This window comes from Miscanthus floridulus, chromosome 15 (assembly GCF_019320115.1).
Source record: "Miscanthus floridulus cultivar M001 chromosome 15, ASM1932011v1, whole genome shotgun sequence".
Classification (NCBI taxonomy): Eukaryota; Viridiplantae; Streptophyta; class Magnoliopsida; order Poales; family Poaceae; genus Miscanthus; species Miscanthus floridulus.
Window position 1 is genome coordinate 85,947,551 of NC_089594.1, and position 14,493 is coordinate 85,962,043.

Consider the following 14,493-nt stretch of genomic DNA (forward strand, 5'->3'; position numbering starts at 1 on the left):
AGGCGCGGACCCAATAGGTATTAAAGGCTCGGCGCCATTCACTCTGACGCAGGCTCAGAGTGAATGGCGCCGAGCCCCCAGCAAGTCATCCACCGTGCCAAGGAGCTCGGCGCCAGAGACGCTGGCGCCTAATGGCGCCGAGCTAAGGGTCCATTTTCTGAATTCTTTCCGGCAGGGGTCTATTTGTGAGAAACTTTTGAAAAAAATGGCTAAATTGTAAAAAAGCGCACACTCGGTAGGGGCCACGCGATTGTGATCGAACGGTGACCGTCGTCTCCTGCCCTTCTCTTGTCTTCAAATAAATATCTCTAGGGTTTCCACCTCCAGCCAAGCCGCCGCCCAGATGGCCAGATCCGATCCCCACCTTCTCTCCTCCGCGTCCACTCTCCCCGATCCCCACCTTCCAGATCTCGCCATGGCCTCGTTCTCCGCCGAAAGGTTGCTCAAGATACCTCCGCCTATCTACCTCCACGCCGATGATCCGGGCTCTCCTCCTCCTGGGTCGATCCTCCTCGACCCGTACGGCTACCTCAGCCATCACACCAACGGCACCACCGCCGAGGGCTTCACGGAGGACGGCCGTACCATCCTGGTCACCTTCTGGGTGGCCAGCCCGCCGCGCGCCTCCTACTTCACTTTCGATTGCTCCGACTTCCAGCCCTCCGTGTACGGCAACTTGCCCAAGGCCGTCTACTCGGAGGACGACCTCGTCCTGTTCCGTTTCCCCGTCGTCACCATCAGCCGTCGAGACGACGACCAATGTCTCCTCAACAGCGAGGACCACCACTACTTCGTCTACCAGGCCGGCACCATGAACACGCCGCCGTCACTAAATCTGGTACCCATCCCGGACGACCTAGAGTTCAGTGACCGCGAGGCTGTGCTTCTGCGTTGCCGCGACCAAGATATGTTCTACCTCGCCCTGCTTGTTAGGGTCTCCGATTTTAAGTACGACGACGAGCAGTATGATCTCCACCTGTACAACTCCAAGACAGGAACATGGAACACCAAGTTGACTCGTATTGATTATGATTATTCACCCAAGGAGAATTTCAATTTTGCATATCCAAATGCTGTCCTTACTATAGGAGGTGAGTCCGGTTCAGTGGGCTGGGTCGACCTCTGGCGGGGCATCCTTATCTGTCACCTTCTTCTCCCGGACAACCATATTCTTCGCTACATCCCACTACCGTTGCCACAGGTGCCCAAGCCGCTCAGGGGTTATGCCCGCTATTCTCGGAACATCATGGTTTTTGGAGATCACATCAAGTTTTTCGAGATGGTCAGACCAAGCTCTGACAGTGGACGCATCTGTGGCGCTGAAGATTTGGTGGCTACAACAAAGAAAATGAAAATTTCAGACATTGGTTCTGGGAACGTCTGGGAGGAGGACTGTGCTGTCAATATTTCTGAGATCCCAGTGGACAGCCTGGAGTTTGCCCAAATGCTGCCTAGTCTGAAACATGTTACAGATACAAAGGTAACCTTGAAGAGACTCCACGCAGGTTACCCTGCCCTGAGCTTCCAGGATGCTGATGTTGTTCACATCATGCAAACACCTGTCCCCAATAAGGACAAGGCATTGGTGATTGCAGTTGATATGAAGAACAAGACTATAAAAGATGTGGCTTATTTTGGCTCTGGAAGGTATCTTGGTTACAATCACACCTACCTTCAAAGTGGGATCTCGAAGTATCTGGACATTTGGTCCTCCTCCAGGTAATTTTTTTCGCGTTCTCTGTTTTGGGCCAACATAGTACATACAAAGTAAGACTAAAATGTAGGTTTGTTATCTGGCAGGACCATTTATGTTTTATTAATTATGTTATGCTTCTAACATCACAGTATAAGGTGTTATATCGTTCATTTTGATTCTGGTTTTCATTAGTAGTCATTATTTATTCACATTAGTTATGTTATGCAGTAACATCTTGGTATAATGTGTTATAACGTTCATTTTGATTCTGGTTTTCATTATTAGTCATTATTTATTCAAATCTGTGCTCATAGTATTCTTTAGATCTGACTGGTCTATTGTTTTCCAACAAACTATTTGCCTTGTGATTGTTAATATTTTACCTCCATTGATAAATCTTCTATCCTTTACATTTACATCTGCAAAACTAGCACTTCTCCCCCTCCTGCATCTTCATTCTGTAATTTCTTTTTGGCAACATATAAAGGAATGCTTCATTTCATCATCCAAAGAAGTCATCTCCACTTCAATTCATTATTCTCTATCAGATGGAGTAAAACCCTTCTCCTGGAAGTTTTTCTTCTTAACTGCTTACAGCGACCCTTCTCCCAGAAGTTTTTCTTATAAATTGCTTATAGCGTGCTGTATCTGAATGATGATATGGTTCAGCAGTTTGTTCATGGGTACCAAATATCTATTATCCTATCTCATAGCCAGGATTCATCTTTCATGTGTTGCATCATGCACGCCATCTTGTGTAACTCACCCTTATTGGTCATTGTTAAAATGTTCCAAAATGTGCACAACTATGTGCATGTATACTACATATTTTTTATTTGCCTTTTAGTTTTATATTTTTTCATCAGAACTAATATGATTTCCATTAAACACAGTAAGTAATATATTGGTATAATAGCTGTCAAACCCTGTAATTTTAATTTTTGACCACAGCTAAGGAGCCAAATAATTCTTGTAGTTGGCTTATTTCTCAGTTCTACATACCATTTCTCAGTTGTCCAATTGCCATTCTGGATTATTGCCAGAAATGCGAGAATGTGCACCAATGAAGCAATGTTTTCTTTTGGTTCATGGGCATGCTTGCTGCTTTTGCTGTTTAGTTTTCATCCGTTTTCATTGGAAACCTAAATTATTTCCCTAACACAGAATAAGCAAAAGACAGGCTAGTTTGCCTAGTCTAGAGTTGGTCACCCTGACTAAAGATCCGAAGGAGCCTATGCTGGCTCCTATCACAAAAAATGACAATACAACAAAGTACCATTTTCAAGTTCCTGACAAATACTACTCAGTCAGAAAAATATAGTGTGATGTTAATGCTACTGTCATGAAGTGCAGAACAATTGTTTGACCACTCTGTTTTTCAATGGAATTACACTTGTGGGTCTTTTACCTATGTAACTTCTATGAGTAGATAGATACTTACAATCTAATCATTGTTTGCCCACCAAGGCATTTCTTAACTAAGATGCACTCTTGTACCGGAAACAGATCTTGGGAGAATGCTGATGCAACAAGTTGGGACCATCTATCAAGCTAAATTTTGGGACCATCCATCATGCTAGAAGTTCCAGGGAAGGGTGTGCGTGCCTCTGCAGCCTAACTCTGAACTTGGAAGCAACAAGACATGGCCGTCAAGCACAAAAGACACTTGTTAGCATGGTGGGTGACTAAATTGGTCTGCAAGCTGAAATAAAGCCCTTCACACCTCACCCGAGATGTCTATGGGGTGTTGCATTATTGGACTTGTATTAACTTAGCTTGCATTGGGACTATATTTATTGGTCGTCGAGTACTATGTCGTATGCTAGCTATGTGAGGACTGTTATTTTGTGGATGAATGGCCATTGTATGTTCAGGATTTTCCGAGGGTCCCTGCAGATCCCTCCCAGCTTCTTGTCTCTTTGGATATGTGGAGAAATTGGATATTTATACCTTTCTAGTGTCTTTGGCTATGTGGACAAAGGGTTGCAATTGCATGGTTTCCTGGGCATAGTAATTGGTGCCGCAGAATGTATACAAGAGCAGAGTAATGCACAGTTGATGCCTCTGAGTGCCAAACACACCAAAGCTGTAGGAACGTCATCAGAATCCTTACCATCACCTTGTAGCCTTCTCTGAGTGCAAAACACACCAAATCTGTAGGAGCATCATCAGAATCCTTACCGTCACCTTGTACTTCGCATTCCAGTTCAATTGATAAATAGGCTTTGGCTGGGTGCCCCTTTTCTCACACACGTTATCAACATCATTTCTTTGTCCCATTCCAGTAGCCAAATGCCTTGATAGCGATAACACATATTTCCCCTTAAGCTGCAAAATCTGAGTGCCACAGATGTGGCCAATGTTCACACCCCCTGCATTCCCCTTGATCAAACACTCCGTGATTAGCATAAAACACTGCAGTTCTGCTACCCTTGTGTTCTTGAATTTGCACGGGATTGGAAGGCGACAATGGCTGCCATACCTCTTCTCCATTTGAGGAAAACACATACACGGTGCATCTCTTTCTTTTCTATATACCAAATATTAAAGAGCTAAAATTTTATCCCTTTTTTTCCACCTTCCCTTAACTACTGCTGAACAATGGAGATTTTTTCATGTCATTTTTTTCTTTAGATGCAAGCGATATGGATGTATGCAGGGAACTAAACATGCTGTGGATGAGAAAACTTAAACTAAACGAAATATATGCATGAATTATTCGAATAAACATACAATGGAATGCAAAAATTAAAAAGATAATTACTCATCAAATTTAAAGTCCATGAGTAAGACTATCTCACCTTTCTTGATCAAACTCACCATGACTCACAATGGAATTTGTGAGTAATGCAACGTCTTTGTTCGTCACATGGGATGTGATTTGAATACTTGTGACGACGACCTTTTCTCCAATCTACACATGGTGCAGGGTTCCAATGTTGATGGATCATGAATGTTCAGGCACCCTGGGTTCTTCAATGTTTATCTTCTTTTCTTCTTTGTGGAAACTCGCCAGAAGGTCGAAACAATGTCTATTGGCCTACATTTTTCACAATTCAACAGAACAGGGGTAATCCCACAAAAGCTAGTGATAACTAGATTAGTAGACATCAAGATCAATATCAAAATCTTTAAGCCAATTGTTTTCCCGGCAATGACGCCATAAAACTTGTTCGTATTTTTAAACGCACACAGATAAATCCACAAGCGCACGGATACTGCTGTAGCTTTCACCCGGGAGTATTCCAAGGTATCATATTAATCCACAGGGAAACAATGGTTAAAAACGTTGATAGTTCACCATCATGTATCTATTAACTAGTATATCAACTAAACTAAAATGAGGATAAGTGTTGATAATAATAAGAGTTATGAATAGTAACACACATAGGAGAATTTCTTGGTAATTCATGTTTCTTTAAGGCAGCGCTCCAATGTCTGCTGTCACTTGATTCCCTTCGCTCTATGCTAGGACCGAATGTCCCCACAGGGCCCCTTATTTCTTCTTTGAAGAAGCTTTTTATCCAGAAAAATACTTTATACGATGCACAAGTTCCACTTGAGCCAAAAAACCTTTTGACAAGTATCTTCGAACTATGTCCTCAATTAGAGCCCAGAAGAGAGGAAGATAGCAATGAGTTTCTTATTGTTTTTCTTGATCAATTAAATATGGAGGAGGAAGCTCAAGCACATAAGCCAATGGATACCAGTGTCAATTCTCTATTTCGGGGCAGTGTATCTAATACCATATCCATCACTCAATGCCCTCATAAGTCTACACCTGAAGAAAAATTTCTTGACATGTCACTCCCCATTCGAAGAGTTGAAGTATCCATTGAGGAGTTGTGGGCTTCATATACTAAGAAAGTGGAGCTATCTGAAGACTGGCCATGCCCACATTGTAAGGCTAAAAGAAAAGCAGAGCAAAAAATTCTCGTAGTCAAGGCTCCACCTGTCTTGATTGTCACTTTACATGCCTATGAATTTGTCTCTTCTACTGAGACTAAGAAATTGGAAGTGAATGTGTGCTTTAAGGAAATGTTTAACATCCGAGGGTTTATGAAACAAAGGTACAATTTTCCTTCTCCATCTCCAAGTTAATTGTTATGATTTACATGTTCTTTTTTTTGTATTTTTGTAACCTCTTCTGAGGCATTGATCATCATTGATTCAGACGCATGGAGAGCAACACATTGTATCAATTAGTTGGAGTTGTAGAGCACATAGGAGACCCGGCAGGAAGACCTCATTATATTTCATATGTTAGAGCTAATAAGATGGAAGGTCCAAAGCAGCACAACAGTGAAAGTAAATCTTGGTTTTATGCAAGCGATGGTCATATTAGAGAAGCCACACTTAATGAAGTTCTTGGTTGCAAGCCTTACATGCTTTTCTATGAAAGGGTGGGGGACTAAGACTCTTTAATAAGATATTTCATTACATGCTATATACATTTTTCTTTACTCTAGAACCTGAGCATAGCTAACTCTCCCTAACTCTCAACTTAACTATTCTACTTCTACCTCTTGAGAGCTTTGTAGAGATTTCTCTCTTGTGGTGTATCTTGATCTGAATGAGAGATGGCTCTCAATGGATGCCTCCCTGGAAGGTGTCTGGGGGTCCTTTTATAGGGGGAACTAGGAGTCTTGTGGCCCTATGAGTCCATAGCAACGTCAAATCTGGACCCTCGATACGAACCGACCTTAAGCAACGGCGTAGATTATATCTTAAAGGCGGTGGGAAATCAACGTACGAAGGAGAGGTCGAATGGGCCTCTCATAGGCCGACCGGCCTATCGGTTGTGCCGGTCGGCCCCTTCTAGCACCATTTGGCCCCATCTTTTGCAGACAGGTGGGTCCACTCCCCAGGATCATAGATATTCGTGTTTGCACATTTGTTGACATTGGTTTATATACTTGATGTGTATGACATTGGGTCCTTCTGTCCTGTTTTCTGATTAAATCCTCCTGCATTCACAGATTCACCAAAACTCGTGGAAATACTTAGTATAAACCTCTATACCTATACCTATTTTGGTGATTAAGATTAAGGATAAATGCAAGTTAAATTGACGGTTTATGTTTGCAATAATGACCGTCAATAGGTGTCATGTCGCTAGGGGTGGGCGTGCCCGCCGTGCTCTCATCTGCGACGCCGGGCTGCACCTGTGGTGGCATGAGCTGTGGGAGCCCTACAATGTTGCAATGACTGATGAAGTTTGTGTTATTTGGTTTAACTAGATAGATGCATGTGCGTTGCACGGGGGTCACAAATTTTTATCTATGTATATGACCACACACATGGTTTGCGGATTAGATGAACATATTAAGAAATCTAGAAATATAATTACATAGAAAATATAAAGCTCGCTTCATGATCTTTGTCACGTATATCGTGTAGATCTTGTTTATAGAAAATATAAAGTTCGTTTCATTTTCTAATACTTGTGTGATTTATTATTATGTATTTTATAATTTTTATTTGATATGATTACTTTAAAAATTAATAAAAAGCTAGTAAACAATTTTTCATTGAGAGCCCTAAACTATTTTCAAATCCATTCAGACATTTTTTTCTCTTTTTGTCGCGGTTTTGTGGTGGGGCCTCGGCTGCGTGCGCCATCGCGATGGCCTTCTTGGCCATTTCCGTCGATGTTCCACGATGAGAACCTAGCCTACTCTAAGTTCTAGCGTGTCAGTAACGACATGGTCCTGCTGCTGAGTCGACTCGAGATGCTGCTGCTCTATGCCCCGACTTTCGTTGCCTTGCTTGTGTCCTTTGCCACCATCGAGCGCTGCCAACTTTCGACAAGGGATGAGGCCATGGACAAGCCACGCGGCCATGGCTAGGGTGCCGTTGTTGGCCGACGTCAAGGGTGGGCGCTGTGACAGAGCCGCCCAATTCGTACATGATTAAGGGAAACAACATGCGTCATAATACATAGAGTTCACAGCGGAAGTTTAAGATACAAACCGAGTTCACATTACTTATTACAATACCAAATTCAAATATGATACAAGAAAGCAACATAGTTTTGAAACTACATTATTGTCATAAGTCTAAATACATTGCCAATTTATCAAACCACCTCCAACAAAAGCATGATAGAAAAGTATAAGAACACGGCCTTTATTCATCGGTGTCCATCGCGGGACTAAAGCAAGTGATACAATAACCTTCATACAGAGTGTCACCTGCAACGAAGGGAATAAAACCCTGAGTAATTGTACTTAGCAAGACTTACACGACAGATGTTAAAATAAAAGACTCCAAGGATATGTAAGGCTAGATATGGTGGTGTGAGTTGGATAGCAATACTTTGCAAAAGAGCTTACTAAAGTAATCCTTACTTTCAAATTTTAGCTGCAGGATTGAAGATTTAGCTATTTAGAACTACATCAGCACTATCTTACACCACAAAATTGAATTATAGAGAATATTAATCAATTATAAAGAATGGTGCCCATTTATAGAGAATAGTAACCAATCATGATTCAATTGCTAAAATCATATGCCAAGTATTTACTACGACTGCTGGAGTATAAGTTTCTCACTATCCGAAAGAGGCGGCGATTCGAATCGATTACACCAGCTGTGTAAAGCCCATATCACACACTCCCACAAGTTAGCAACACTCGCGTGAGTCACCGTTCACTCCATTCGGTGGTGAATTTGGACCGTTTCGTAAAACTTATGATCCTACGTCCTCACATGAATTGCCCGTAGCCCGTAGCCCGTAGCAAACATGGTCTTGGACCAGTCCCCTTCCTTCAGGCTCCCCTCCCAGAAATGCTAACAGTCCAATGACTCATCTCGAACGAGCCATTTAGTTTCACAGTCAGAACGAGTTATCCAGCCGTTATGTGAAGGTATGTTCAATCTCAACCAAGGTCCAACAACGAAGCGGTCCTTAATTGACACAGACGGAATCAAAACACAGGTCGAGCCTGAGACATCAACAACAACAACCGAGGATCCCGCCCGGTCACCAATTATTAATCTCCATATGAATCTATGGTTTCTCAATTGGACAAGTGACCACCTATATCTCGCAGGTGACAGGAATCACCTGGCTTCTACCGGTCTAAGCATAACTAAGCATAGAGCGGTCTATATCTAGTTAGAAAGGGTGATAAATTTTTCTGGTCAAGGTACGAGATGCAGCAACGGTTACCAATCAACACCTAGCAACTTAATGCATAACTAAAGTTTAACATTACTCAAGTGTAATTTAAAACAGAGATAGATAGGAAAGTGAAATGTCCGGGGCTTGCCTCGGCGAAAAGTGGAGGGTCCGTGGTTCGAGCACTCCGGAAGTGAGTCAGAGGTATGTCCTTCGTCTTTGGGTGGCAACTCCTGAGGGTTCTCCTCCTCGACGGTCACGTACTTGACTGGAAGTTCCTCTTCCAATCCTATATGTATGTAAGCGATGCATAAATAAAGAGAATGCATAAAATGATGCAAGATGATGATGCCATGATATGGAAATCAAGATGCACTTATGCAGCCCTAACATCATAGAATACTAGTATTGTTTTAACAACATAAAGGGTAACAAGATGTTGCTTACAATGAAATATTTTACCGAGTACGTGCATATCTCTTCTCCGGTAGAGAAGTTAATTATTTCAATTCATCTAGAAAACATTAGTTTTGTGTGTATTTAGTACATCAACAAGGTTTCACAAAATACCACAACATGATCACATATCCACTCATCATAACAAGGTGGGAGCTAGGCAAGCAACAAGTAGCATATATGGACAAGTTAAAAATTGCATTCCTTTTCTATTATTAGCACATTCATCTTTGTATATATATGTATATAACAACGAGGTATAAAAGGAAAAGACCAGCTGCTGCACAAATCTGGTATTCTGGAAATACAGCAGTACATACCTGTTGTAATCAATATACTATAAAATTTTCATATCATTTGGATATATACATCATAAGATACAAAGAATATAAATTAAACATACAAATTTACTATGAAAATAATACTACATATGAAAATTGGGCAAACAGTAGGTTTTATATTTTTCTTAACTGGAGAATAATAGAACAAAGTTAACAAACTTGGTTTCACAATTTTTGGATAAATAGAACTCTAGATATCATTTTTTGCAAAGTTAAATGATCATTTAATTAGGTAAATAAAACAGTGTATAAAAAGTTGCCAAACATAACATTTTATGACTCTAATATGTAGAGTACAGAAAAACAAAGCTAACAAAATTTGATTCATCAATTTTGGATTTTCCTAGCTCAAGTTATGAATTTTTGAAGTTTGAATCAAAATCTGGAAAAAGAAAAAGACAAAACAAACTATTCACAACCTAACCGAAGCTAGGTGCACCCAGTCCATACACACCCGGAGTGGCTGACAGCCGGGACCCAAGGTCAACCGGTCCCACCTGTCACAGGCACAGGGACATGGGCGGCTTTGACCGGCCAAATCTCGCCGGTGGCGAGATCTCCGGCGAAGAGGTTGGCACCATTGTGCTCCTATCAACCTCCCGCATCGATCAAGGTAACTGGTTGAACCTATAACAGTCCCTAACCATGGCGGCGACGGCTATGGCGGCGCGGCTTGGCGACGTGCCTGCCGGCTCCGGTGAAGAAGCCGCCGGCACACGCGCGCATAAGCTTTAGAGTGACCGTGCGATGCTCTAGGTCTCGGTAATTGGTCTAGCGAGGCTGCAGCAGGGCGCGGCCACGTGCGGGGCGGTGCGGCACTCAGAGCACGGCGACGGTGCTTGCCGTTCCGGCGAGAGAAAAGCTTAAAACAATCAACCGATTTAGATTTAAGCAAACACGACCTATATAAAAGCTAAAACAAGAGATGGGGGTAGAGGAGGAATACTGGAACGCGCTGGCCACGGCAAGCACGAGCTCGGCGGCCATGGCGCCCATGGCGGCTGCGTGGCCCGAGAGCTTTACCTTCAAAATTGGACGGCAAAGCTAGGAGGGGGTGGAAGAGTGAAGTGTGGCGAATCTACGGGTGCAAGCAATTGAATGGAGAGCGAGCAGTGATGGCCAATTGCTGCCTACAGCGATGAATGGCCGGCGGTGAGAGAAAAAGGAAGAGAAGAAGGAGTTGGCCGGCACTGGGCATTGAATGGCGCGGCGAGGCTTCTCCAGGGCTGCCAGCAAGGTTCGGCTCTGTTCACGGTGATGGCGTCGCTTAAACGGCGAACTGACGAGAAGGACACCGTCGACGACAGTCGCCGGTAAGCAGACAGGCTGCTGATCGGCACGGCACTGTAGCAGCCTGACCGAGCTACTTTCCCTTTCTCTATCTCTCTATCCAAAAGTCCAAAGCTAAAACTCCCTTACTAAACATTTCAGAGCTTAGAGAGTTCTCGAACATTGCTTAAAGGTTGAAAGTCTAATTCTTGATAGTTTGAAAGATATTAATTTTTGAAAATCTAACCTTGAAACTGAAAAACTTCAATCAGTTAACAAGGCTACAAATGAATTGATTTGCTAATTTGGCAATTTATTTAATAGCTAAACTTTGATCAAACAATCCAATCAATAGCTCAATATCAAAGTGCAAACATCACACCAATTCATAGAAGCAAAGTTGTACAAATTTTATTTATAAAAATTGATTGGATAAATTCCCAAACATTGAACTTGTTAACTGCTAATCTCAGAATTTCTTCCAGAGATTCAAAACAGCACTAGATTGAGATTTGTGGCTACAGTTTGAACATGTTAGAAGTGTATCTGATCCTTGATCCTTAAACAAAGTTTGTAGTACACAACCAGTACTTCAACTTTTATTTAGGGTCAAACCTCAGAAAAGGTACAAAAATTATAATTACATTTTGGTCAAAACAGCATCATGAAAAGGGCTTAAAACCTAATTTAAACACTTTGAAGCATATTTTGACTAAATGATAAACACAAACCCTAACTCATTTATGATCCTATGTTGATCTAAGTTACTTAGGTGATCAAACATCAAGCACTTGAGCTATCACATAAACATATGAAGTAACATATATATATATATATATATATATATATATATATATATATATATATATATATATATATATATATATATATATATATATATAGGGTAAGGCTATTCTGCAACTGACCATAGAATAACTTATTCTATAGCCACCTTGATTTACGATAATATTTGTACCAATTTACGATAACATGAATATATATTTACGATACTCGTGTTACTACAATTCATGATGATATTTACGATAATTTTATAGTAAATCACTTAGTAAGAAGTTACTGTAATCTCGTAAATTAGCATGGTAATTATCGTAACTCAAAGTGACCACAGAATAAGTTATTCTATGGCCAGCCGCAGTGTGTGTGTGTGTGTGTGTGTGTGTGTGTGTGTGTGTGTGTGTGTGTGTGTGTGTGTGTGTGTGTGTGTGTGTGTGTGTGTGTGTGTGTGTGTGTGTTGGGTTTGTTGGTAAGATAGGATCCTGCTGCTGAGTCAGTCATCATGTTCAAAAGGAAGAGATCACAATAAGACTGCCAGTCAGTTAGGGATCTGATGTTTGTTACTCCATATAGAATATATGAGTGTTAGCCTAAGTTTGCTGTAGGCCGGGTCTTGGTAAATACTACTACATATTCAGTTGTTTGCAAGGAAAACAGAGGAGCTGGGGAAACTTTTGTTCATGTGTCATGTCACTTTATTCCATGATCACACACAGAGTGGTCCTCTGGTGCATATTTAAAAACAAGAGAACCGCAGGAGCTCAACCTCAATGAGCACCCTAGACTACAATGACGGAGAACCCTAGACTATGGGTCAATCCCTAGCTTCAAAGGTGCTGATGCCATCTTAATGATGGTACGGTTTTCTACGAAGACCTTTATCTAGAGAGAAGTACCACAATAATATAATTAAGCGAGCTCTTCATGTGTGCAATAGCTAGTGCCCCTCTGTAACCGTTTTCTTTGTTAAACATAGTAGAAACATAAGATTTTATATACATACATGCATGCATGGACACATATCCAAATGGTTGAGGGTTTAGGGTTTTAGGGCTTAGGATTCAACCATAAAGCTACCATATCTTTTCTTTTAGGGGAACAACAGGAGGAGCTACAACAATTTTAGAAGAGGATGGAGTGGAAAAAATGAGAACTAAAATAATAAGTAGCTATAAATACTAGTAGCAGTTATGCCGAATCAGATACTCGAGAACTCAAATGGCCAGCTTCTTTCGGACGCACTATATATCTGAACTATTATAATACATACTTTATATGGTTAGATTTGTGATTAAATGTGTTATCCAACTATCATAATGAATTTATAAACATAATACAATATGAAATACATAAATGGTCAAAATGTAATTTTGGAAACCCAAGTCATATCGATGGACCTTATAAAGAAAAATGGAGGTAGTAGATAGGTGTGCCATATATACATTTGAAATGGTGGCAAAAAAAAAGTGAACCAAGACATTATTACTAATAATGAAGGAAAAATTAGACGACCTTTTATCGCCCCTAATAGATATAGAGGTGTATGAAGCAAAGTACCACAACAAACTAAAAATGAGTGTGTAAAGGTAAAACCATGCCGCATTTGGATCATCAATCAAATGTCCTGAAGTGAACATAGGAAAATGTCGACTTGGAATCTGGCCAACCACCAGAACCACTACCAAATAATTTATAATTAATGAGCATCAATCACCTGCTTTTTTTTACACAATCAATCACATCACATGTTGCCTGCACTATTTGGGTTGAACCCCCAATTCCGCCACCCCCCCCCCCCCCCCCCCCCCCCCCTTTTTTTTTTGCAGACCTGCAGGGGTCACCTTCTATGCCTTTCGTTTACGTTTTTGTCAATGGCGCGGACTGGCTAGCCTTAGCGTCCGCAGTGTGCGGTTCTATGCCGGTCCTATTTTTTATTGACTTGGGTCGATACATTGCGTCGCTGGTTCGTTGAAGAACTAGGTGCGATGGATAGAACCCGCTCCCATCCACCATTCTCTCTCCTGCCACAGAATCATCTCGTAAAGAAAGGAGGGGTGGGGGCCATTAGGCACCGGCACCCGGCGCTGTTGACCTGTTGGTCACCGAGGATTGCAAGTTGGGCTGCCTTTTTTTAATGTCGTGGGCTCTATTTATAGATTCGACGTTGGTTCTATACATTGCTACGTTTTTAACAAGTGCCATCAAATCATGGGATAGAACCAGGATCGATCATATACACTGCTGATGCTCTAACTGTCACAACTTTTTGAGACAACACCACCTCATGCGTGGCGCTGACATTTAAATACCAGGGTCTACATGTAAAACTGTGTGTGCGATATGGATTTTATTTCATTTTAATACCTACACCTCACTTTTGAAAACGGTGCAATGAAATCGAGCACTCTGCTGAGTTTAACCCCTTGAGTTTGCAGCCCGGCTAGGTCACTCATCTTATATGCCATTTTGTCAATGGCACGGAGTGCCTTCGCTGTCATATTTTTTTTTTTTTAGAAAATTTGTCTCATTTGGGCGGCGCACGATGCCTGTACGAGTGGACATGGTTTAAGGCGGTGCTATTTTTTTAATGGTGCTATTTTTTTAGTTATGGATAATATGTTTATCCACAAGGAGATGGTGTGGTGTCAGTGATAACTTTGTCAATTTCAAAATGTGTCGGCTTAGTATTTTGAAGGTAAGCATAAGACTAAATAAGAATGGGGTGCTTACACTGTTACACGTGCACGTGAAGAAGAAGATACGGGAGATTTTACTACTATGGGCATGTTTAGATTGCAAAAAATTTCAACCTG

At 41.5% G+C, this 14,493-nt stretch overlaps 1 protein-coding gene across 1 annotated transcript; it reads left to right on the forward strand.

Moving 5' to 3' along the window:
- The first annotated feature begins 335 nt into the window (after window positions 1–335).
- LOC136508820 (uncharacterized) lies at window positions 336–3,641 on the forward strand. The gene is made up of 2 exons (XM_066503598.1): window positions 336–1,719; window positions 3,203–3,641. Exons 1-2 carry the CDS (start codon window positions 344–346, stop codon window positions 3,249–3,251), a joined length of 1,425 nt encoding a protein of 474 aa, XP_066359695.1. The 5' UTR covers window positions 336–343; the 3' UTR covers window positions 3,252–3,641.
- Window positions 3,642–14,493: the final 10,852 nt, after the last annotated feature.